This window comes from Micropterus salmoides, unplaced genomic scaffold (genome assembly GCF_014851395.1).
Source record: "Micropterus salmoides isolate LMB-PRFRI ecotype aquatic unplaced genomic scaffold, ASM1485139v1 Ms_hic_scaffold_13, whole genome shotgun sequence".
Classification (NCBI taxonomy): Eukaryota; Metazoa; Chordata; class Actinopteri; order Centrarchiformes; family Centrarchidae; genus Micropterus; species Micropterus salmoides.
In genome coordinates this window covers 14,642,401-14,667,401 of record NW_024040374.1, presented here as the reverse complement: position 1 = coordinate 14,667,401, position 25,001 = coordinate 14,642,401, and the positions used below count along the sequence as shown (strand labels likewise).

At 41.2% G+C, this 25,001-nt stretch overlaps 1 protein-coding gene across 1 annotated transcript; it reads left to right on the top strand.

Moving 5' to 3' along the window:
- Nucleotides 1-21,399: 21,399 nt before the first annotated feature.
- Nucleotides 21,400-24,879, top strand: LOC119900598. The gene is made up of 3 exons (XM_038715687.1): nt 21,400-22,233; nt 23,113-23,226; nt 24,017-24,879. Exons 1-3 carry the CDS (start codon nt 21,501-21,503, stop codon nt 24,106-24,108), a joined length of 939 nt encoding a protein of 312 aa, XP_038571615.1. The 5' UTR covers nt 21,400-21,500; the 3' UTR covers nt 24,109-24,879.
- Nucleotides 24,880-25,001: the final 122 nt, after the last annotated feature.

Genomic DNA, 25,001 nt, shown 5'->3' with positions numbered 1-25,001 from the left:
TTGGGATGGTTTGTATCTTTGCATCTGATACTCCCCTTTGCCTCTTTGATCTCCATTCTCCTTCTCTATGGACCTGTCTTGTGTTACAAATGAAGGTGCCGAGAGGGTCAAATAAAAAAACATAGAGGTACTCCTTCAGTGCTTCTCCACACCTCCAGCAACTGTTTTAAGTCATGTCACTATGCAGACTCTGCAGCTATGTCACAAATCCTGTCAACATTATGATTGTTCAGTGGAGAATTATCTGTGTTATCTTCATTTCAGGGCTTTCACATATATTCAAATCACTTTTTGTCTGCATTTCTGCAATGACCAAAATTGGCTTTGGATCTGGTGATTATTCTGCTTCTGAGTGTCCTCCATCCATCCATCTTCATCCGTCGTGGGGGCTTCTGAGTGTATGAAAGAAAAAAACTTCAATATCAGAATCAGAAGGAGCATTATTGCCAAGTAGTGTTTTACACATGCAAGGAATTTGCTGTGGTGATAAGGTGCTACACGTATACAAACATACAGTCGACATAAATAAATGTAGTAATATATAAATATGGAATATGTGACTGAGTTCATAAATTACATCAGGCAGATGTTTCCTCATCCTTACTTTATAGACCAACACATGGCTCCTATAAATTACATTTACATACTACTAAATTGTTTTGTTATGTTCTGACAGGAAACGTAGTACTTCCATGGATTGTGTTCAATGGCAATGCGGCCATTACATTCACAAAAGATTACTGATAAGGTCAGCAAATGTCTAAATATGTAGTATGCATATTGTAACCTATCAAGAAAAAAAACATACCTGGTGGTCAGTGTAGTGACACTTCAAAGAAAGAAAGTAGTCTGAAGAAGATTACTAGCTACCAGATTCGCTTATATGCAAATCGCTGACCAGGCTTATATTTGTTTCTGAAACTAACAGAGAACAAATTCTAAGTAATTGTGAAATGATCAATTGTGCAGTAAAAGACAGGGCAATAAATTAACCATAATTTTTTTGTCTTTTGAGATGACCAAAGGTTTACATTTTAAACATACAGGGCAAACAGGACCAAAAGTAGATTTGGTCTCACTCTGTCCCTGTTTAAAATGTATAGGGAACAAAATCTGGTCTGACACTTTAAGCAGAGATTCAGACAGAAACAGCCCTGCGTTTAAACAGCACAGTGGGCCGCAATGGTGGGGGTGTGTTGTTTAAGGTATGGTGAGACAATTAAATATGACCCACTTGCAGCAACAGATTAATAAGTTCAAAGGCTTATTAAAGACACTGAAGCCACAACTCTGTAAAGTTATCACAGCTGCAACTATTTTATCATTCATAGCGAGGAGGTAAACCGCAATATGTCGTTCACTTTACAGAGTAATCTAACAGTTCAAGTTGCATCGGACCAAACATTTTCCATATATAAAATTTTGCCAGATTATCCTCCGTTGTTTTCCCAGTGGTCCCTGCATTGGCATCCCACTGCACTGACTAACCGGCGGCATTCAAATGAATGGGCTATTTAAATTTAAATTTATACTCCTGCGTAGGGTCGACATGCGTACCTACGCCGTAGGCTACGCACGTAGCCATGCATTTATTATACTTGTGCGTAGGTGTGTCCGTCATTCTGCAATTACACCCCCAAACGGTAGTCAGCAGTAGCGCTACAGCGTCCACTGTGTTGACTTTTGCCGGCCGAGCAGGATAACTTCCGGTTTAGCGCTCGCTAACGTAAATGGGGGTAAAATTGTATCCGTGCGGCTGGTATAGCCTTTTCAAATGTTACCGACCGAATGGATCACATTCTGATAGCGAACCAGTCATTTTGGTCGGGTTGCGACGGTCAGATATATTGATTAACTGAGTTACAGCCGCCGTTTTGGCCGCTAGTAAATGTTACTTCAAAGCGCCGGGTACTTCCGGTACCAATCACAGCGCTTACGGTCCGTGTCGACTCGACGTGTAGCTACATTTTTGAGGACGTCAGGCGACGGCATAGCCTCTGCGTAGCCCTGTAGCCTACGCCGTCGATTTGACGCAGAAGTATAAATTGCACTTAACACGTACAAACACACCCACCTGTTCGGATCTTTTTTATCGTCAAGAGCTGATGACCTCCAGTATTAGGTCATCAGTTGTAGTTTGTTAAGCCATACAGCATTCTGTACAGTACATATACACACTAAACCCTGTGCCAAACACAAACCATCTCTAGTCTTATACCTACACATGACCATTTTCGGTTTTATACCTTAACCAACCTTCTGGTCTGCTGGGCCAATCACAGCTCTTCAGCCTTTTCTCTCGTTAGCTAGTGTGCTGCTGTCTGGACGCCCAGAATTTCTAGCAGCGCCTCTGCACGTGCACATACGCTCGCACATAAAAAACACAAACACACAGGTAGTATTTCTCACCAGGAGGGTAGCTGGCTCGGCTCCCCCTCTGTGCCTGTGAGTTTGGCCTGAGTGATTTACATTGTGTGTGAAAGAGGGCGGCTGGCTGTGTCTTAATGCAGAGCACCGTGAGGGAGGGAGAAGTGGCCCGTAATGAATTGGTGTTAATGAGCTGTTAACTTTGCTCCAGCCCCTGCTGCCTGGCTTCCAAGACAACACAAATATATACAATCTCACACCCACACACACACCTATACACAGAGGAATGCGTATGTTTGCTGAGAAAGACATTTTTCAGCACAAACACCAGTCATCCAAGTGCGCATACAGACGTCACGTCACCCACAGACACACAGACCCTCTCACACACACTCAATTGTACACATGTTCACAGTCACGGGCGTACATGTACGTGCACGCACACTTCCACAAGTACCCACGTGCCCTCACACACACACACATATTCTCTATCCCAACACGTACTCAGTCAATCAGCGTCTCACTCCCAGGCTAAATGGGGCCCCGGGCTCAGAGGCACTAAATCTTCCTCATGCTGACATGTACTTGTGGATGGCGTACACCCAGCCAGCTGCTGAGAAGATCAGAGTCAAGTAACATTTGCAAATAATTTTCTGTTTTTGTTTTTCCTAATGGGGAGCCAGGTGGACGGGGGGGTTACCACATTTCACACAAGGTCAAGTGTCAGACACCAGCAGAGTACAGTCAAAGTATTTTGACTGTTTTTAAAGTCACTTCCTGTGTTCCCAAAAACTCATGTCTACCACTTAAATATACTAAAATTAATCATAGCAAGTATATGCAAATGGAACAGGATGTATACTTGCGGAAGGATGCGTTTACTGTCTATGAAGATTCTCAGTCATCCAGGTCATAGTTATGCAACGAAGGTTAAAATCAAGGGCAACTGGACTTGGTTGAAGATACTGGAAGACGTTTCGTCCCTCATCCAAAGGACTTCTTCAGTTCTGACTGACTGGCAGGGAAACTCAGCTATTTAACCTCAGTGGGGTTGTTGGCCCGGGTCATCGATACCGCTGGTTCGTTAGTGTTCCTTGTTGCTGTTCCTTCGTTAAGACTACCTGTGGCCAAGACTGAACGACAGGTGAAGATACCAACGATGGTCGTTCAGTCTTGGCCGCAGGTAGTCTTAACGACTATAACGACTGTCGTCACAGCAACAAGGAACACTAACGAACCCAACGACCCCACTGAGGTTAAATAGCTGAGTTTCCCTGCCAGTCAGTCAGAACTGAAGAAGTCCTTTGGATGAGGGACGAAACGTCTTCCAGTATCTTCAACCAAGTCCAGTTGCCCTTGATTTTAACCTTCGTTGGATGCATTTACTGTTTGTGAGGTCCAGTTGTACCTGTAATATGTGTTCAGGATGTACTGGATTATCCAACTTAATTTTGCTTTACTGTAACACAGTCCGATCATTTAAAAAAATGCAGTTTCCAAAATTACCATCACTAATGTCCAACTGTTGTTGCCCTGTACTTCCTCAGCCTAGTGTGAGTCTTCATCTTCAAGGTACATGCTAGTGCCACAATTGTATTTATTTTATACTTTAAGGTCCACTTACATTATGCTTTTTGCTGGAAACTGTCAGATGCCTGCTCAGCATGAAACTCTGCATTTCTTTATAGCTTACATAAAGTGTTCCACCTTTTGTGCTATTCTATAAAAAAGTTGACAGTATGCTGCTCTGCCTCCAAAAAAAAATCCATGCACAGTATTGTTGTTATTGTTTTCAGTGTGGTTTCCGCTGTTCATCTGCCTCCCATCAACTTGCATGTAAAACAAAGTAACAACAATTTGTGACAGTCTGAAAAGGGCATAATGGTGTGAATGAATTCTCTTCCCTAGTCAGTGTTTGTTGGCCTTGACAAGTGCTTATGAAATGTTCCTTATGACGACATGCCATCTTGTAAAATCTGTGGCACTGTGCCATTTGTTTCCCATTTGTCTTTGTTGAGCTGATCGTCAATAATGATGCGTCTACTGTATGTTAAATACAGAAATGCAGTACACCATTAGTTGTCTGTGTTCCTCTGCATAAACAGACATTGGTAAATAAATGGCTGTGAGCCCGGTGGCTGTTGAGGCAGGAGGATCCCAGCCTGCCATCTGCCAGGAGGACAAAAGAGCTCTCTCTGCACCCGCACACCGCTGACTATGAGCAAATCGTCCCAGTGCTGATGCTGAGCTGGATAAGCCTGCTCTACACTCCCTCACACTGTCTCACACACACACATTTACAGTCCTGATGCCCGGTGCCTGCTCCTGCTGCGAGAAAGCAAATTCGGAAGAAAAAAAAGGAGGTCTGTGTTTGCAGTGTTTTACTCACCTGAGGGTGTGTGTGTGTAGGTGTGTGTGTGTGTGTGTGTGTGTGTGTGTGTGTGTGTGCGTGTGTGTCTGTGTGTATTTGTGGTTTAATGTTTGTGTGAGAGAGAGCATTCAGCTGTTCTGAATGTGCATATCTACGTACAAATGTGCGCCCTGACTTGAAGCCTGTCGGAGGTAAGAGGCTGATTAATGGAGGATGCTGTAAAGTGATTTTAGAGGCATCGCTGGAGATGTAGGGGAAGGAAGAAGGATGGCCGCCCGCAAGATGCTTTGATAGTCCCTGACAGTGTTAGTGCTTTATAGCTAGCAGCTGTTCCAGGTGTTAGCCTCTACTTGAGCACATACACACACACGCGCACACACACACACACACACATACATACACACTGCCTGCCTCATTAAGGTCGGCCCTAACAAGAGAGCTCTTTGCGGTTTAAAACTGAGTATGACGCAGTGTGTATTTTCAGCCTGTGTGAACACACGTTAAAGAGTGAGCTGCTTGCCTAGAAGGGAGGAAGAGAGGAAAGAGAATAGGTTGGTTGTCATGCTCAGGCTTTCAAATTGCCATTTGTTGTGGCATATAAAATACCCCCAGAAACAACTGGCCCGTTTATAGCTTCTCTTCCCAACGCTAGACACAGTTTTACAGTCCAGTTTTTACAGTCATCACAACCACCAAATTTGTATTTAGTTTAATGTAAGTGACCCTTTACTGCTCCGTCTGTTTTTGCTCCCCTTTCTTCCCAAACCTGGGGGTAATCCGTTAGCGTCAGCATTGACCATGTTTTTCCTATGTGGTTTTTAACACATGCTGCCATACGAGGAGGTCCACACCCTAAAGTCCCCGAATAATTAAAGTGGGAGGGGATTGTTGCTGTGTCATGCAAAAAAGAAGGATTTATTCGTTTCCCTTTTTCTAATCTCTTAATTCTCTGAACTAGACAACAATGAAAAAAATCCCAGTGAGTCACTTTAATAAAAATCAGTTGATGCAGTTCAACGAAACACTGATTAAATGTGTATTAGGGGCACCTCATCATCTATGATGGTAAGTAGTGTGTGTGTGTGTGTGTGCGCGCGCGCACTGGGGGGAGACCTCCACATGAAATAATTGTAATTTGGCAATAAGTAGCTTAACCAATGATGGGAAGGAATGGGAGTGGGGTGCTGGAAATAAGGGGCACCATGGGGGAAGGAATACAAGGGATTATTAGTTTGGAGGGTGCTGCTTCTCCCCCTCTCCTCACCCCCCGCTATGGCACTCTCTTTCCCTCGCCGAGGCCAACATTCACTTCAGGTCAGCCATATCTAATGTTACTGGACCTCTCCTGGCACAGGGTTACAGAACAAAGGTGTATCCTCCATTCATGCCCTTCACTCCCCAGGTGTGCTAATGAACATTACAGACTGGTTCACTGAGAAGCTAAAGATGCTTGCCGCTGGCATTCACCCCCCCACCTGTGGTTTCCCAGGAGGACCACCTTTCTTTTACAGGCCTTTCACTTTTTGGAGTGTCTATCCTCTTATCGCCTGTGGAACAGGAAATGGGATGTCCTGCCTTAACTCTGGGATTGTGTGTGTGTGTGTGTGTTTCACATTCCCAATTTCTCCTCCCATGTGGCACTGATCTGGTGTTTTTTAAGTGCAAACAGAGGAAGCTGAATGAAGCCACATTTTTTCAATCTTGATTAGTACGTGTTGCAAAATCAGATACTTGGCTTGCAACTTCATTCATTCACCTGAGACTAATGTTGCAGTTTGGAATCCACTGCAACATTAGTCTCAGGTGAATATGTCCTCAAATCACATGTCCCTCTGCATGAAGGTGACAGTAAGTAGCGGGGACAAGGAAAGGGTCATGTCTGTAACAACCTGTAAATACTTGTTTTATAAGGAAGTCATCACTATTTGTATAATTTTCAACCAAAGAGCAAGAGCTCAAATTGACTCCAATTGAAACTCATGCAGTTCACGTTCAGTGCAATATATGGTATATCCCAGAATTCAGCATGAACTATCATGCTAAAAAAGTACAGCCTACTAACCCTAGGAATTATGTTTGTATTTTATAAATCTGCAGGACACAATTTAAAACCAGTGCCGATGTTCAGTGTCATTACAGAACGTTGTGTGCATTTTATGTAGCAATGCCAAATGTACATTATACAACAGAAGACAGAAGAAGGTGCATCAAAGTGGTTAGACTGGATTAGCCATCTAGTCTGAGGACAGATTTAGACCAACTAAAAGACAAACATTTGTGAAAACTGACACATGTGATGCAGTGCTTTTAAAAAAAATAATTTAGGCTGTGAAAGGTTGTATGTCTGACAGGAAAGATGCTGAGTGTACAAACCAAACATAATCTCTCTCTGTCTGCTGAGACACCCACAGAACTAGTGCTTTGATCTCACGGTGAATGTGTCTACTTGTGTCACTTCTAAAACTTCTGACAGGACGTCCAACCCGGGATATAGATTTGTTGAGGCAGTGAGTTTTCAGGATGTGGTTTTTATGGAGGATTTAGATCTCAGATGATACAGTTAGCCACAGGCTGTCTTTGTTTGTCATTAGCCCCATGTTCTTTGATGGTTTTCGAATGCAATGTGTTTTTGAATTCAGACTTGAAACTGTATACTTACCCTGGCCAAGTTGAAAGCAGTTAATGATATCATAATATTATGATAATCTGACCAAAAACATATGTCATTGGAGAGACAGCAGAAGCACGAGACTGGTGGATCAGCATGCAGTAACATTATAACTTTAATGGTCCTGATATATTTCAGTTGATATGCTACTGTACATTTTGGCATAGCAAAAGACACTCTGCAGAGGCTTCACCACAGGCATGTAGCCCCATATATGTAACTGCATGTGTGGGCGTGTCTGTCTGGATGCAGTATGTAGAAGGGAAGCATGGTTTGGCGAAGCCCTTTCAGACATGTAGGAACATGACACAAAGTTCCTCCCGCGTATCCTCACAGACCACAATGAAGCAGCATTAATGATAAGCACCTGGATTCCCACAAGCTCCCAGTTTGGCCCAATTGGCGGTAACTGATAAATTGGGATGAGTGGGAGTTAGACTGCAGGGCCCAGTGAATGAACCCTTTTCACATCAGGATGCGAAAGAGAGAGAGATGAAGAGATCCTTTATACTTGCAGCGTGTTCACATGAGAGGAGACCACACGCTTGAGAGAGAATGAGATAGAAAAAAGAGAGAGGGGGACAGTGTCTTTCCCAGACAGCCCATGAGAATCCAATACACTCCCACGCGTCTGGGCTTGTGTGTGGCCACCGCACACACACACACACACACTACACGCCACATGTGTCCGTGTTCATCCCCTCTTCGTAACATCAACCCTTCGCTCTCTCAATCCGGGCCACACTCCCCGCCGACTTTGATGCATTTTTTACTCGATGTGTACGACAATAATCTTTTTCACCCCACCAAAAGAGCGGGCCATGGGAAGAAAGGCCCTGCTCTCGAGGCTTTGCTTCATCTTTTGCCCCGGCTCTCCAGCGGGACAAAATCGCTTCGTCGGCACCACAGTGCGGTTCAACTGCAGCTGAAAGGAGACGGGGACCAAATCCCTCTCATACACAACAAAACAACACTGTAGCCTTTTCAGTGTGACTGCCCACAAGGAAAGGGCCCTTTCTGTCTGTGGCGGACACAGTGTCTACGTATCTATCCACTCCCCACAGATGTTGACACTGTTTGTTGTGGGTTAAGATGCCCTCTAAAGACCATTGTTCCCCTTGTATCTTCTCTGTTATTGAGTTTTTCCTCTCTTTCTAGGCGACGGCCGGAGGTAGAGAGGGGAGAAAACAGTGAAAGACCTCCGGATGGCAGTCAGCGCTCCAGGGGGGCTTTCTACCCAGGGAGACCCCGGCAAAGGGCTTCATTGTGGGTATCAGCAGGCAGCCACCGAGGGCTGTATGCTGGAAGTATTGTGTTGCTGGATAGACCCGAGTCCCTCTCCAGAGCAGGGTCAAAGGTTAGCCCCCCTGTGGGCTGCTCCATACCTGCCCTGCCCTGTCTCCCCCTTCCACTCTCACAGGCTCACGGAGACACAGCTACATACAATGGAAACCAGTCAACACACTACTAAAGAGACTCTTAAGATTGAGAGGTAGCAGAGCGGAGAGACTAATTCAGTGCGCTCTCCACTTTTCGATGAATAGGTAATTCGATTAATGGGCCCATGAGAGGGAATAACGAGCACAGCAGGTCAGAGGCTCCTCTTGCATTTTACAATGCGATGTCTCAGCACTTCAGCGAGATAAAAATCTTATCACAGGCACAAAGCAAAAGCCTTTTGATGACATCTCAGCGATCAGCATTGTTGATACGGGTGTGAGTCATAAGGTGGTGTATGTACGTGTGTGTGTACAGGTGACTATGTGGTTGTGCGTGTGTGGATATGTAAATAAGTGCGTTTTTAGAGACAACGGGATGGTGAAAGAGCATGTCAAACATTTGGATCTATGCTGAGCCAGAACCCTCCCCTATCGCCTTATCTTGACACCCCTGTGCGTCCAGGGAATGTTTTCTCTCATGCCTCCATGCACCGTCAGCACTGAAAACACAAACATACAGCTCTGCTTATTGGACATGAATGCTTTTGACATTCATAGTTGGGTGTAACTCAATTTTAATGCAAGTCACGCCTTTTTTGGGGGGGGGGGGGGTGTTATTGATTTCATGGGAAAGGTTAATGAGTGTAAAAAAAACATTTTGAAAAAGGGAAAGATGCATAACATGTTTGTGATGGTGGACTTCTCGCATTATGATTCCCTACAGCAGTGGTTCCCAACCCCTGGGCAACAGGCCGCCTCACCTCAGCACATTTACTGCCGGGCCAAATAATGTGATTTCACAAAAAAGGCTATTATTAGTTACTTTTATGGTAAGTACTTTAAACTTGGCACTCTTCGTTTTGTTTCTCTTTGCTTTATTTTCCCTGCAATACTCCTAACCCCCCCAACAACAATACGCATATTGAACTCTGTGAAATTGTTATTCATGAAAATAGAACACAACCCTCTCTTCCCTTTAATGGGGAATCATATTAAAACTTTTACAGACGGTTTACACCCCTGCTATAATTTTGAAAAGCTGTGTAATAAATTAATTAGTCTCCTGATGATTGAATCCCCTTGAATTCAGTTTTTTTCTTACCACTTTTCTTTTCAGTTAGACAAGTGAAGGTGCAGAGTAGAGAAAGTGCTCGAGGATTGATGCCGGTAGTCGTCACTGAGTTGAGCCGTCAGTGGTGATATATGAGTTTGAAGGGGCATCTTTGACCTCTGATTAACAGTACATTAACCTACTCTCTAGGCGAGGCCGACGTGCCTCTTAAACCCTGACCCCTCTCCCCTAACACCACCACAGGGGGTCTGCAGTCATCACTTCCCTTCCAAACTCTGCAAAATGCCACATTGTGTTCCCTCTGGACTATTGTGTGCAGGGCAAAATAATGTGTCCCCCAGTTCTCATGCTTACTTCCATGGAATGTCCATTGCTGCAGGTTGTAGAATCCAGTTTGAGTGTTGTCCCAGAGGGGAGCTTGACCACGAGCTGCAGGTAGCTTTCATGGCTGCCTGCCAGGCCGGCTCCTTTCCCCAGTGTCCTGCTGCTGGAAATTTGTTGTCCCCCTCTGGGTGTCTTTTTTGGAGTGTCAACCGTGGGGCCCCTGATGGGAGATTTGTTGATATGATAACTCGATTAGGGTCCAGGATGGATGACATTTTGGCAGACAGCCAGTCAGCAGCACCCAGGGAGGCACTGACTTGTCTCCTTAACCTCTCCTCAGGAGGCAGCAATTAGTGGTAGTAATTGGTGAATTAGCAGTGATGCTACATGTTTTATTTACTTCCTTCTCACTGTCTTTGGGATGTTGGTGGACTAGAAGCCAAGCAGCCGAAGACTTGTGCAATCAGCACCCTCTTCAGTCAATAGTTCTGCCTCAGTAAATTCATTTCTTTGCGTTTCATGGCGTCATTTCTCCCACTGAGTACCTCTGAAAACACAAATTGACTGTCCAAATACTTTTTCGCTGAAAGGAAGGCCATGGTCACTGCCTTTTCTTATTTCTCACTGACACCATTCTTTATGTGGCTCCAAGCCTGCAGTTCAGAAGAGATAATTCAATTAATGCGGCCAAGGCTTGCATTTTGAAAACCTGGCCTTTTTGTCTGAGAGATTTGCATCATAAAACTCTACCACACAGCTGAAGGTCCTCTAATGTTTTATGCTTTTGAAATGTTAAGACGGCAAAATTCAAATACATTCACTATCAAACAAGGCCATTACCTTGACAACAAGATGTCCTTGTTTTTTCATGTCTCATAACTGCACAATGTCAGTTCATTACAAAAGATTTTTAGATGTGTATATGTGTTACGTTATGTTTTTTCCCTTGAAATCACAGTGAGTGATGACAGGTGATGACCTTTACATCAAAGGTCTGGTGGAAACATAAAGAATGTTTCTCAGTTTTGCAGCTGATAAAATTTCACATTGGGCTAATTAAAAGCTGCCAATTTGTAACATGAAATTCACTTTGGCCATATACAATCAAATAACATTTGATATATTTGTTGAGATATTTGTTTTAGCTTATTCAGCAAAACCTGACCTTATTTTACGCAAGAGTCAGGATTTTTATGTTGATAATTATTCAAGATAAACACCTAGTGATATGAAATTAAGATATTTGGAATGGGTCCTGGTATATAATTCAGTTTCTCGTTATTACATTAAGTTTGACAGATGATGCTTTAAAACATCAGATCATGTTATTGATTAAGAAAAATTTGCAGAGAAGTACATACTTCTAAATCCTCAAGCAAGAGTACAGACACAAATCTACTCAATTAATCATAACTGAAATCTAGTAAATATATAGTGTGCAGTCATCTGCAAACATTTGTGAATAGTTTTTCCTCTTCTTCTGATGAATACCGTAAGAGTATTTTCTGTTTTGCAGTTCTGAAGCAGCCACTCGGTTCTGTGGAGCTTGTCGACTCTGGTGACCTCTGACCTGTCATGCACTGTGGGTTTAGCCTGACGTATTCAAGGTGTTACCATCTGTGCTGCCCCCCTCCCAGCCCTCGTCTCTCTCCTTGGACAAGTCCTCTATGTCCAGGTTCAGTGGACTGGAAAAATTGCTGACAGTGGACTGTTTGTTTGGCTTTGTAAATGTCTCAGCCCTGGAGAAAGGATGGACAGAGGAGTAGCAGGGCTCCTGGAGGACACTTGTGCTGTGTTTTCTCTATTTTTTCTTTTCTTCATTTTGGTTAACAGTTCTCCAGAGGGCTCTCTCTGCACCTACGAGTTAACTTGTAACCCAGTGACCTCTGACTCTATGTGTATCCAAACAGAACAATAGCTGTTCCCAAACTGAACGTGTGTGTGTGTGTGTGTGTGTGTGTGTGTGTGTGTGTGTGTGTGTGTGTGTGTGTGTTGGTATGTGTGCCTCAAGCGACCAATATATTTCACATCACAAAGACCAGTGGTGGTCAGAAACTCTGATTCAAAAACATGTTTCATTACAATTTATAATTACTGTATATTTATAAGGATTTCATAAGAATCTGAAAACATTTTCATGCTTCAGTCATATTTTGGACCACATAAGGGAAAACTTAAGCCAGATTAGTACCACATACAAGGTACAAGGTAGATTTGTCTATCATTTTACAACAGAGGGTTGTGTAATGAGATTAAGTTGTAGTTCCAAATAGGCTACACATACAAACAAGCTTTATAAACAAAAATGATATATAGTAGATGGATGAATAAATAACAAGTCATAGAAATGAAACTATTTTACACAGTGGAGTGCTGAGGATGAATTAAAGAGTCTCACAGCCTTAGGGAAGAACCTGCTCTGAAGTCTCGTGGTACTACAGTGGATACAGATCTCTCGCCAGACGGCAGCAGGTTGAACAGACTGTGGCTGATTTATCATATAAAATATACAGTAATTTATAAATTATGACACCTCTTTATAAACAGTTAATTTGCAATTACAGGGTCTTTTACGGAGATCAGTTTACACAGTGATAAAACACAAATGGCAGGTGTTGAAAAACAATCAAAAGATGAAATTCTTAAACACATAAAAACAAGAGAGAAAATCATATTGGTTGGGGAATGCAGATGAGAGAAAACAAACTTGCTTCAAAAAAAATAGAATGATGATGCCAATGTTGCGTTAGAGCATTGTATTAAAACTAAGAAAAAAGATTTAGATAGAAGATAACTTCACAGCTATGCATTTTTGAAGTAATCTAATGGGTTTTAATGTTTTAGAAACCCAAGTGCAGTAGAATTTTCTGAACCTACAGAGGGGCCTGTAATCCTGTGACTGACATTTAAATTGAAGATAAAAGTATGGAAATCATCGAAATTTGATCGCAACATCTTGTAACCAAGAACTTACACAAGGTTGCAACACTGGCAAAGCTTATTCATAATGTTGAGGACAATTCTGTCTGCACAATGAATGCTGAATGTTGTTGTATCACCTAAAATGCCTTTTAATATGGAAAGTGGACTGAACTGGTGTAATCACTGAGGGTACAAGCTTTCACCTTGATTATCTGGTCAGTTCTATGCCAGTAGGTGTCAGTGGTGGAGGATGCATAACTAAATGAAAGTTAGAATACATATGAATAAAATAAAATACTCTGTTGGATGTAAAAGTTCTTAATTCAAAATTGTGCTCAAGTAAAAGAGAAGTAGTAACAGCAAAATATACTGTAAGTATATCAAAAGTTAAAAAAAACATTTGTTAAGCATAGGGACCCTTTCAGACTGTTATATATATTGTATCGTTCTTTTAATACAGATGCATTAATATTTAAGCAGTATACCAATGTTGTAGCTGGTTGAAGAGTTGCCACTTTAAAGGTGAAATAGATATTGATATAGATTAAACAGGGCAGCGCAGTGGTGCATTGGTTAGCACTGTCGCCTCACAGCAAGAAAGTCATGGGTTCAAACCCCTGGTTGCCCCGGCCTGTCTGTGTGGAGTTTGCATGTTCTCCCCGTGGGTGTCTCTGGGTGTTCCGGCTTCCTCCCACCATCCCAAGACATGCAGGTTAGGTTAATTGGTGTCTTTAAAATTGTCCTTAGGTGTGAGTGTGACTGATTGTTTGTGGCCCTGTGATGGACTGGCGACCTGTCCAGGGTGTACCCTGCCTTTCGCCCGATGTAACTGGGATTGGCTCCAGCCCCCCGTGACCGTATATATAGTTGGGTGGTTTAATCCACAACAATATATCATGGCATAAACTGATCTAAACTAAAGTCTTAATCTAAAGTACAAATATCTTGTAGGCCTACTTGGGTATTAAATAAATGTACTTACTTTGTGTGTGTGTGTGTGTGCTAATTCAGTCTTTCAAGAGGCCCCAAGCAGCACAGGGGCCTTCTGACCAATGAGGTGACTGTACTCAGACGCACTGGGCTGAGTTTCCTGATGTAAGGTGATCTTGTCAAAGGTCGCTGAACTTGCAGCACTGGCAGCAAATTCACAAGTGCAAATCCACAACTGTTGTTTATTTTCCAGCCATTTGCGTGCCTTAAGCTCTCCCAAGCAGCCGCAGCATTCAGTGTGTCAGCCTGCTGACGTGGGACTGACACTTGAAGTAGACTGTTCAATTCAGAAACCTCTTCAATGATCTCTGTGTGGTTTGAATCATTTCTGACTATCAGTGTAGGAATCACCAGCTTCACTAGCTAAACCATGTCCCAAAGCCTTAACAGATGGGGCTGTGATGTCCACACACACCCTCTGTGAGTGATGTGTCAAGACACCGCAAACAAGATGAGTTAGCCTGACACTGAACGCGCATCCAATTTATTCATATTCATCATCATCATTCTTTCTCCCAGAGAAACTTTTGTTGTTTTGAACTGCTGATAGTGAACGCATATTTTGTTCATCTCTGGCGTTCTCTGAGTCCTACAGTGCACTGTGGTATTTGTGATGAATTTAATAGCATACAGTAGGCTACATGACGCTTCTTGGGTGGCAGTACCATGGACGATTAAAGAACATCACTATCAGTGGGAAGACACTGCCACCCAGTGGGCAAAAGTCTGCGCAAGCTTTTACTGCTGACTTTGATGAAACTGAAGGAACAACTACTGTTTGGCTGCGAAATATTTGATTCAGATATCTAATAAGGTAGAGCTTTATGTTCTGTCGTTACACACTGATCTACTTACTGCAGCTATACACTGTAAAACAGTTTGTTTGGTAACACCTAATTTAGTAAAATATTTATTCCTGTATAATAATTAATGGAATACATTGAAGTACATAAAAAAAACTATGTGTAATATTGTAATTCAAAGCTCCCTTTACATGAACAATAGTAATCCTATATTTGCTGTAAAAATGCATACAAACTTGTGTTTTTAAATAAGAAAACCAGATATGTTTTAAAGATAAAGGTAGATTTTAAAATGATTGGAGATTGGAGACATTTTGTATTGCATTGCAGATATACATTTTCATATCTTTAAAAGTTCAGTTAGTCTTCATTATATGTGTACATTTTATCAATGTACAATATCAATGCTCTGGTAGCTGCAGTACTTAAATGTAAGCATGCACATTTAATGCCAGTTTTAACAATAGACTGTAGCCTGCTGGGGCATTGATTTGCCTTTTCATGATAATGTCAATGACTAGCATCAGTAAATGTCATTGACTGAGGGTAACCATATATGCACTGTTCTGTGCACCACATTTTTGTTCCTGAAGAGGATTGTACTAATACGATGCCAAGGAGTTTATTTATTTTGTGATATTGGGACATAACACTACTAACTGCTAACACATAACAATGTTAATTTTAGTACAAGATCTAATAATAGTTATAAAAGTTTTGGCAGCAGTTGGGTTGCTGTCAAAAAGTTCTCACAGAGCTTAGACTCTCTCCAGAATTTTTCTTTACTGGAGTGACCTCTTGTGGAAGAACTCAATAATTGCATGCATTTGTAAGCACATCCATACACACAGTGTGTAAGATCAGGTATAGGGGTGCAGTGCAGAATGTTTGTGGTAGTAATCATCATCATTCTAAACAATATATCCAGTACATGGGTACATTTTTCTCATGTTGCCTGCTGATAATGACTGCATTACCCCACATTTTTGAAAGCAAATAAAGAAGAGATCCAGTTCCAATTCAGATGACACTCCATCAGCCATCAGAGCACTAACTTTGTCTTCATTTGCTGCAGATATTTGCTCTGTTGATCATCATGTCATACTGCCATGTAAACAGCTAGACCTACAGAGAAAATATTTTCAATTTCCCATCCCCTTCCACTCCACCTCTTTCTCTCATGCACACGCAACATAATAGCAATCATGTTGTTTGATCAATCAAAAAATTGGCAAGATTATATCAAGGACCTTGAATCATTTTTATAAACTTTGTAAAGGTAGTGCAAACTTTGATAATAGGCTCATGAGACACACTGCTCAGTACACATTGTGTGGAGTTCTCATTTTCAACTCCAGAAACCTGTTCTGTTGTATGGTTACCAAGCTTGCCTTATCTTACAAAGGCACATGGGAACACAACTGTAGTATCATTTACTGCAACCTCCCTCCTCACTACAAGCAGCTTCACCAGACAGATGGTTATCACTCTTAAAATATCTGATTTAATTTAATTTAACTAATATATTTTAAGTCTGTGTGGATTTCATTTAATTTAACTAATATATTTTAAGTCTATGTGGATTTCATTTAATTTAACTAATATATTTTAAGTCTGTGTGGATTTGATATATGTACTGCATAAAATTACTAGTTTTACCCACATATGGTTGTGATTTATGACATTTTGCTTTCTTATTCATGACTCGTGCTGAATATCATTTCATCTGTACCATAAAAAATCTGTTCTGAGTGACATGAATCTGAGCTGCTTTCATTACTGTGTACATGCATATTAAATTATTCCTCTGTAAAACATCCCCACTATTCACATCTATTTATTGTTTTAATACAAATACAAACAGTGCTAGCTTTATTTTGGAATGGAAGTTTTTTTTTTCTTATGTATTAAGTATTCCAAATACATTTTAGTATTTTTCCCCACATCGGACCACCACTCCCCCATGTCACAGCCTTTGTGAAGAGACAAAACCTGGCTGAAATGTAATACCCATTATTCCAGGTTTGGTCTATTGTGTATTGTTTAAAACTGGGGCTTTATAATGTTTCTTCCCAGAATCATCTTCTCCGGTGCTGCATGTGTCTCTCTACTCACTATGACAAAGAGGACAACTTATTTTGGGGCACTGCAGTTGTGGAGGTGGACCATAGTGGTTTGCTTGTTTTTCTTCCTGCTTCGCGGAACAGTTTTTGTTGGTAAGCAATTAACACTTTTAAATAAAGGATTATCTAAAAAAGAAAAAAGAAAAAGCAGTTATAAAACCATTCTAAACTTTTGTTTTGTTGTTTAACAGCACAGCGTGCCACACTGACATGTTGTGATAAGAGTTTCTAAAAGTGTCATAATGATCATAAAGAAAAAATCCATCCAAAAATACTCGACAGCCATTTGTTTTTGTATGTATTTTGGAGTCAAACAAGACAAGTTGTGTTTTGCGAGAGGGAGCACAGTGGCAGTTATCAGCATATCCCAATTACTGCCAAAAATTTGCTATCTATGGCCAAACCCAGCCTTGACTGATATGGAACATGGTAACATTAGTATACTGGAGATATTCCAACTTAAATTTCACCAAACAAAATGTCTCAGGTTCTTGGTCGGAGTCTGGACCGTTGAGAGGAGCTGCCTCATTCGAGGATCAACCGCTCCTGCAGCATTCCTTCACTCCAGGTTAGCAGTGTGTGTACTTGCCTGAAGCGGAAACTAGGCCAATTACTAGTGTATTCCATTAGCACATATACAAATTCACATTTTATCTGTATTAAAACCGAAAGATCACATTTAATTGTCCTGTCTGTTTCTGATGTACCCACAGTCTTACCAATGCAACTGCAGATGCCACAGGACACCAACATGACTGAAGTCAATGTCAGAAGAAGAAGAAGCTCTTCCTCCGCTGACATTGAAGACTCTGTTTTGCCTCCAAAGATTCTGACTGCCTCTCATCTTTCCTCTCTCAGAGATCTGGTGTCAGACAAGAAGATCACAGGTTGTGCAATTTTACCTCCTCTGCCATCTGCCATCTGTTTCCTGAAGATGACTTAACCTAGTACTTTTAGAAGATATGTTTTGTTGTTTGTTTCACTCTGCTCTAGTGTCAGATAAATACAGAGCAAAATCATCTGCAATATTTAGCATTTAAAAAAGGCAAGCCTAAGCTAGTGTTTGTGTCCATTATTTTTGTTAATTTAAACTGTCAATTAGTTGTATTAAAAAAAAATAGCATTCCCCTCTTAAGGTAAGACACTAGTAGCAGCTTTCCTATAGAATCATAGGACAGTTTTTGAAAATCATTTTAGCAGACTCTGGTATAGTTCACAACCTTCCTGCCATATCCACCCAATGAGTTGTTGGAAAGTGAACAATAAATGTGTTTATGAAGGCTGATAGACCAACTGTTGCTGTTTGTGTGATTTTGAGGTGACATTTGACGACACACTGTGTCAAGAGCACTGTTACTCTCAACTCTACAGGCCAAAACACTGGAAAGCTGCTGGAAAGCCCTTGGTGGTAGGGACACAGTCCACCCTGACAAAGGTTTCAACCACAAGATGGCAGCAAAATAAAGAATTTTTAGCTTGTGTGCTATTTAACAAAAATCTGATTATGTTTTTGCAAAGTTACCGAAAGTATTCTGTGTTTCCCATGAGGTTGTATTGTCTGTGTAAGTGGGAAAGCCTGAACTTTTAGCTTTTAGATTAGGCCTACCTCCCATCTTCATACTATATTTGCTCTGTCTACACAGGCGGATTATAAACGGAAAAGAGAAAAAAGCAAAGAAAAACTTGTTGGGTGAAGTGAATTAAAAAAACTAAGAGGAGAAATGTTGTTGAACAGGTACAGTAACTTTGAAAATAGCACCTGTGGCCATACGGAAGAGAGAAGACGGAAGCAGGAACATGTAAACAGTAGGCCTATTCTGCCGTTGAAAGGTTTACCACAGCTGCCCACTTGAATCAGTCCATCACGAGACACGAAAACCTTTATTAAAACCAGTGAAATTATGTTGTGTGTTTCTTTTATTGCATTTTAATGAGTAATTCTTAAAATAAAATACATCGTGTTGCTGTGTGTATAAAATGTGGTCTGACTTAGTTAAATAGTTCACTTATTTACAAACATATTATTACAAAAATCAATTAGATTAATTATTCCGCCCAGGTCTGATTGCAAACAGTTGTTTGAGTAATTTCTGCAACAATGATGGCACCTGCAAACCTCTAGGAACCATTTCAGTTGATCAAAGATAATGATGACAGCGAGGCCTTTTTTTTTTTTTTGCAGTTCGCTTAGGTCTCCGTGTCTCTCTCATTGGTCCAAGTGAGCTTCTTGACCCTCAGCTCCTCCTCTCCCTGAACAAAGAGGTCAGTAGCTTAACCAACACACCTAAACAATAACAGATGGAGCAAGTGCATGGAGATACTGTTTGAAGAAAAGCCAAACAACAAACACACCGCCCAACTTATCAGTGTTGAGCCAGTCTAAAGGTCAAAGACCAGAATTGGCTTTGATCAGACTTTACGGTTTATCATTTATTCATCAGCAAACAATCAGGCAAACCCACAGACTCAGTAGCTGACGTTATCTAATTTGTATTTCAATTCCTGAACTCAGTGGAATTTCAGATTGACAGCACTTTTTAATTAAAGAACATGCATGAGTGGATTAAAGGATTAGAGGCTCAAGAACTCAACAGACTGCTGATGTAGGGGTGGGGGGGTTTAAGGGTGAAAAGCATTTTTGATCTTATAAAGAAGTTAAGTGTTTCTGAAGCTATTATAACAATTATGCAGCAAAGGTAGGTTTCATGTTGACGTTGCTGCTTAGGACTGTCCTCTCTTTGTCTTTTCTTTGAGAAGCCAGGAATCTACAACATCGGAGCGAAAGCAGGACTCTTTTCGATGAAAATAGTGGGAATAAAGAGAGTCACCTCCGCACCCTGATTTCATAATCCACAGTCCACCCCAGGATCTCTTGGATTATTTATGCGAAATTCATAACTATTCTCTGTCTTCCTGAAACCCATGTTGCTATTGTTATTTGATATTGTTCATCATCATGTTTATCATCATTAAAGATTAACTTCTAGTGATATTATGTTCACGAACGAGCACATTCTTTTTAGCAGCTTTTGATACAAACAAAGGGGACCAAGTCATACTTGGTGAGAGCTTTTGTTGTGCCAAAATTTCACTGCCTGACCTAAATCGACTCACTTTTAAGTTAACACTGTACCTGTAATATTACCAGTCACAAACTGCAACTCACAGCAGGATAGGACAGTGGGTCCACTTGATTACTATCTTGTGTATGTTGGTGTCCTCTCATCAGCTTAGCAGAGTTAAAATGTTTCCTTATGTTGCAGTTTTCTTTCTTAGTCACTTTGGTACGTTTCACAAATTATCCTTATTATTTGCAAAACAGTAAGTGCATTTCTCGAAATTGATCATATAAACAGCATCACACAGTGGATTACCAGCAAACCTGCTCAAAATCCTTAGTCTATCACTCAAAAGTAAATATTCATGTCAGTGAACACGTCAGTGCCATCAGAATGACAAGTGCTTGTGTGATTGTTTACAAACAAGATAGTCAAAATGTTAAGCCATGTTGTCAATGTGACAGTGACACTCTGAACACTCTGGAAGTATGTTCTGACGATCACAATGACTGAAAATGCACAAGGATGCACTTTTTCTGTATGGCACATATCATTTTCAACAGTACAAAAAGATTGGGCAGGTTTGTACTGTAATTTGTTGACAGAGAATGTCATTGTAATACAGAAAATAAAAATACAAGACTGTTTTACAGCACTGCACAGAACCAAAAGAAAAAAATTTCAACATTAGATATGTAAACAAACAACAATGATTGTATGCCTCTGTAAGGGTATGGGTAAGACAGATAACCAGTATAATACATTGTGATCAACATGACATAAGCAATAGATAATGTTGGAAACGGCAGACATCATCATTTGCACAACTGTGTCAAAGCATTTGTAATTTGTTCAAAAGAATGAGACATAGCTTTTATGATGCAGCACAAGTGACTAGATGATGTGGAGGTTGAGCAAGTAGGCCAGTTTTTTAGAATTTCATTTCTGATCTGAGAAATGTAGCCTACCTAAGCCACTGAGAAAAACGTAGGTATTGCTTGAATTGCATTAAAGAAACACATTTCATACAGAGGGTAATAAAGTAGTAAATTCACTGACAAAGCAGAGATTTGTATGGACGATCACTTTTTGGCACGACATCGGCTTTCTTCAATGAGCCATAATTCCCATCACGTCGTATACCACGCCTGTGTTTTATGCGGCCCCTGTCCGTTCGCTCCGCCCACCAAACTGACCAGCCAATCGAAATACACTCTGAGTCTTCATCCCCCACCCTCTCTAGTGACCCTGGTGACCGTGAGGAAGTTTTTTTTCTCCATGTCACCGGTCAGAAGGTGGTAGTGAATGGCTTGACGGCTCATTGTAACTAAGGAGGATCCGCGCAGCCGCAATTGGGCAAGGATGGCAGACCCGGCCTCAACGGAGGACACGCTGCCCGAGGAGGAGAAGGAATTTCAGGGGATCATAGCTTTGATCGGAGGTAAAGAGAGGATTTATGTGGTGAGCGATGCATGTGAAAGTAAAGACGTGGACGGGGGCGATGCTGGAATATTGCAGGAGTTCGTCCGTGACATGTTTCCTGACAGCCTGGCGAACAGTAACGGACATTATTACCACTCCTCTCCTCCAAGCAGCCACGGTGATACTGCAAGTGCAACGGCGAGGCCCATGGATTTAGATTTGAGCGCTTGTCCGATGGGAACCGACAGGGAGAACGAAAAGGAGAAGCAGCCGTCGCGCAGTGGGAACGTTCAGAGAACAGCAACGAGGAGGGCAAACATTTACAGCCTAAAGCGAACCATAGACTCTCCTATCATCATTTTCATCTTCAGACAGACTTTTCTAAGCAAAAATTCCAACGAACTGTGCCTTAAAGGGATACTGAAGGACGTAAAGGCACGTACGAAACGTGCCAGGATCGCCCGACCAGCTCTGATTGGATTAATACGCACCAGACAGGAGAGTGCCGAGACGCGTCAGTGTGCGCAACTCCTGGAGCGACTCATCCGGTCAGTGTTCCACAAACATTCACCGGAGACAATATGGGTCGGCTGTTTCATCCCGAAGACAGAAGACAAAATGCTGAGCATCAAGAAAAACGCCTGCAAAGTTATATACTCATCTCAAACAGCAGGTGTACATACACTGTCCATGTTCTTTTAAGTACACTGAACAAAATTATAAACGCAACACTTTTGTTTTTGCCCCCATTCATCATACACTGAACTCAAAGATCTAAGACTTTCTCTATGTATACAAAAGGCCTATTTCTCTCAAATATTGTTCACAAATCTGTCAAAATCTGCATTAGTGAGCACTTCTCCTTTGCTGAGATAATCCATCCACCTCACAGGTGTGGCATGTCCTGATGCTGATCAGACAGCCTTTAGCTGGCCACAATAAAAGGCCACTCAAAAATGTGTTCAGTGTAGTTGCTCAGGTATCAATCTGCAGTAAACATTATTTGCTGTTTAGTTGTTTGGCCTAATGTCAACTGAAGAAAATGAAGGGTTTTTTTTCTTCTGTTTGCTCAAGCACAGGTCAGCAAGGCAGATGCATGTCAACATGAAGTTTGAACCCTGGTGTGTTTAACCAGGGCACCATGCAGATTTGATTTTGCATAAAATATTAGATTGCCAAAATGAAAAACTTTTGAGATGCAGATATCACATAAACCTACAACTCATCTAGACTACTTAATTATTACTGGTAGGAAAGTAGTGATGCCTTATCAAATCATATAAGTTCACCATAAAGATATTGATAGCATGGTATAATTTACTTATAATAAGATCATTGTAAACTCACTAATGAGCACATCACAGTGTAAGTTCCTGCTTGAATATTCACTCGTGATCTGTGTTCGTGTAGGTCAATCTATGACATTCACAAGACCACACATTTTTCTTCCCAGGCATGGCTGCAAAGGCGCGGGAACAAAAGGAGCATTCACAAAACAATCAGGCCCTTAGATAAGCTGCCAAATTGCTAAACGCTTGTTATTGCCTTTCAGATAATACCACGGATAGAGGGAACCCGCTTTTCTGGCCATTCCAATGTTTGTTCTGGCCTCAGAGAAGAGGAGCCAGAGGCCAGGCCAACAACTCCTCAACCAGCAGGCAAAGAGGTAGCAGCATTGTCCCAACGTTTATTTTGACTAAGCTGCAAAGGCATTTCCATTCCCACAGGATTGTTTTCTTATTGTTTTCATTCATTCCATACACCAATGTAGTCCTGTTCAGGGTTTTCAGGGGTCTAGAGCCTAACCCAATGCACTACATGGGCAACATACAGTGAATGGATACATGCCAGTTTGTCAAATGGCCAGACGTACAACATACATACAAAGACATTCACATGTTCACTCTTAATGGGCTTCTCTTTGGATCAGATGTCATGCAGTGACGAACAGTCACATAGGAAGAAAATCTGTAGTAGAGGAAGCAGAGGAGACCAGTTTAATCTCAAAATACCAGAATGCAGTGAGGACACTAAATATATAACATTAAACCATAAATTACTTTTCCCCCCCAGAAGTTTATGCAATATTTTGCTCTTACTACTTACACAGTCTGTCCATCTTCAAGAGGCAACATACAATTGGAAAATTCCCAAACGTTAACTCAGGAAATTCAGGGAATCGCTGACTGCAGTTGAAGCAGATAAGGCAGGTTAAAATAAAAATGGATACAACAAATAGTAAATTGATACTCTGACAACAAAACATTTCTGGAATACAATGGCTATCAGATTGATCCTGCATATGACAGTGTTATTATATGATAATGTGAAATTGTTTATTTAGCCATGACATATGCTTTGTTTCAACATTTTGCACTATGCAGAAAGATGCTACATCATATTAATTTCATAAATCTCAATTGCACAGTGGGTAACAAAGTGCTGGGTTTTTTCAGGTGACACTGGTTGTGTTGAGGAAAGCATCCCTCTGAAAATCAATTCGATGTCTGCTGGACCTCCTGTTGAATCAGCTGGTGGAGACAGCTGATGTCAAGACACATAATACACTGTTGGCTGGAGGCATCGAGACAGTCCTGTTTTTACTGTGAAGACAAAGGTTGACCTCATAGTTCTACGGAGCCTTACCACACGTTACAGTGATTCTTCATGGTGCTCAATATTCCCACTGCTGAGCAAACATAATTGTCATGAAGCGATATGTTGCTAATTGGTCACATCTGCTGCTATATTTACACATTGTGATGTACAATAGTCACAAAGGGATTTTCTGTTTATGTCTGGGGCTGATTCAAGTAACTATTAATCAGTTAGTCAAAAGAACTAGGCTCTATTACAGCATTTAACAATTTGTTTTCCTGAACTTAGACAGAGATGTGTCTGTTATTTTAATACATGTTCAGTACTGCAGTAAGGCTTTATGAGAACGTTTTCAGCAAAAAGTACTCTTTTTACATGATGCTTATAGTGAAATGGTACAGGGCTGGATTATCAACCGGCATCATTGTGTGCCACCTGGTTTGTGCTTATTAGAATATTCATCACCAAAGCATAACATCAACTGACTCAGTAAGATCCTTAAGCTTCATTAATATGGGCTCAGTATCTTATTATTCCAGCCATGGTCAAGCAATGTGAATATTCTTTTTTTTTTCAATTTCATGTGGAATTGCGTGCCTTAGATGAGCGCTATTGACAATCACATTAACAGGAACAATGGATGAAATTACCTTTTACGTATTTATGTAGGATACTGGTCTGTACATTTATATAAATATGCAAATAAACACGTTTAAGCTTGTGTGAGTGTTCGGCTATTGAAAATGACTATTTATTGACTATTAGGCTATACTTTAAAAGACTCAAGATAGGATATTGGGAGATCTGATCGGCAACAGGTTATAAATCCCTTAATCAACATGA

Bases quoted from the DNA above. Each gene is read 5' to 3' on its own strand.
- LOC119900598 (XM_038715687.1), top strand. From the start codon at position 21,501: ATGGCAGACCCGGCCTCAACGGAGGACACGCTGCCCGAGGAGGAGAAG. The intron at 22,234-23,112 runs GTGTACATACAC...ATTGCCTTTCAG, and splicing joins ATACTCATCTCAAACAGCAG to ATAATACCACGGATAGAGGG. The intron at 23,227-24,016 runs GTAGCAGCATTG...GGGTTTTTTCAG, and splicing joins CTCAACCAGCAGGCAAAGAG to GTGACACTGGTTGTGTTGAG.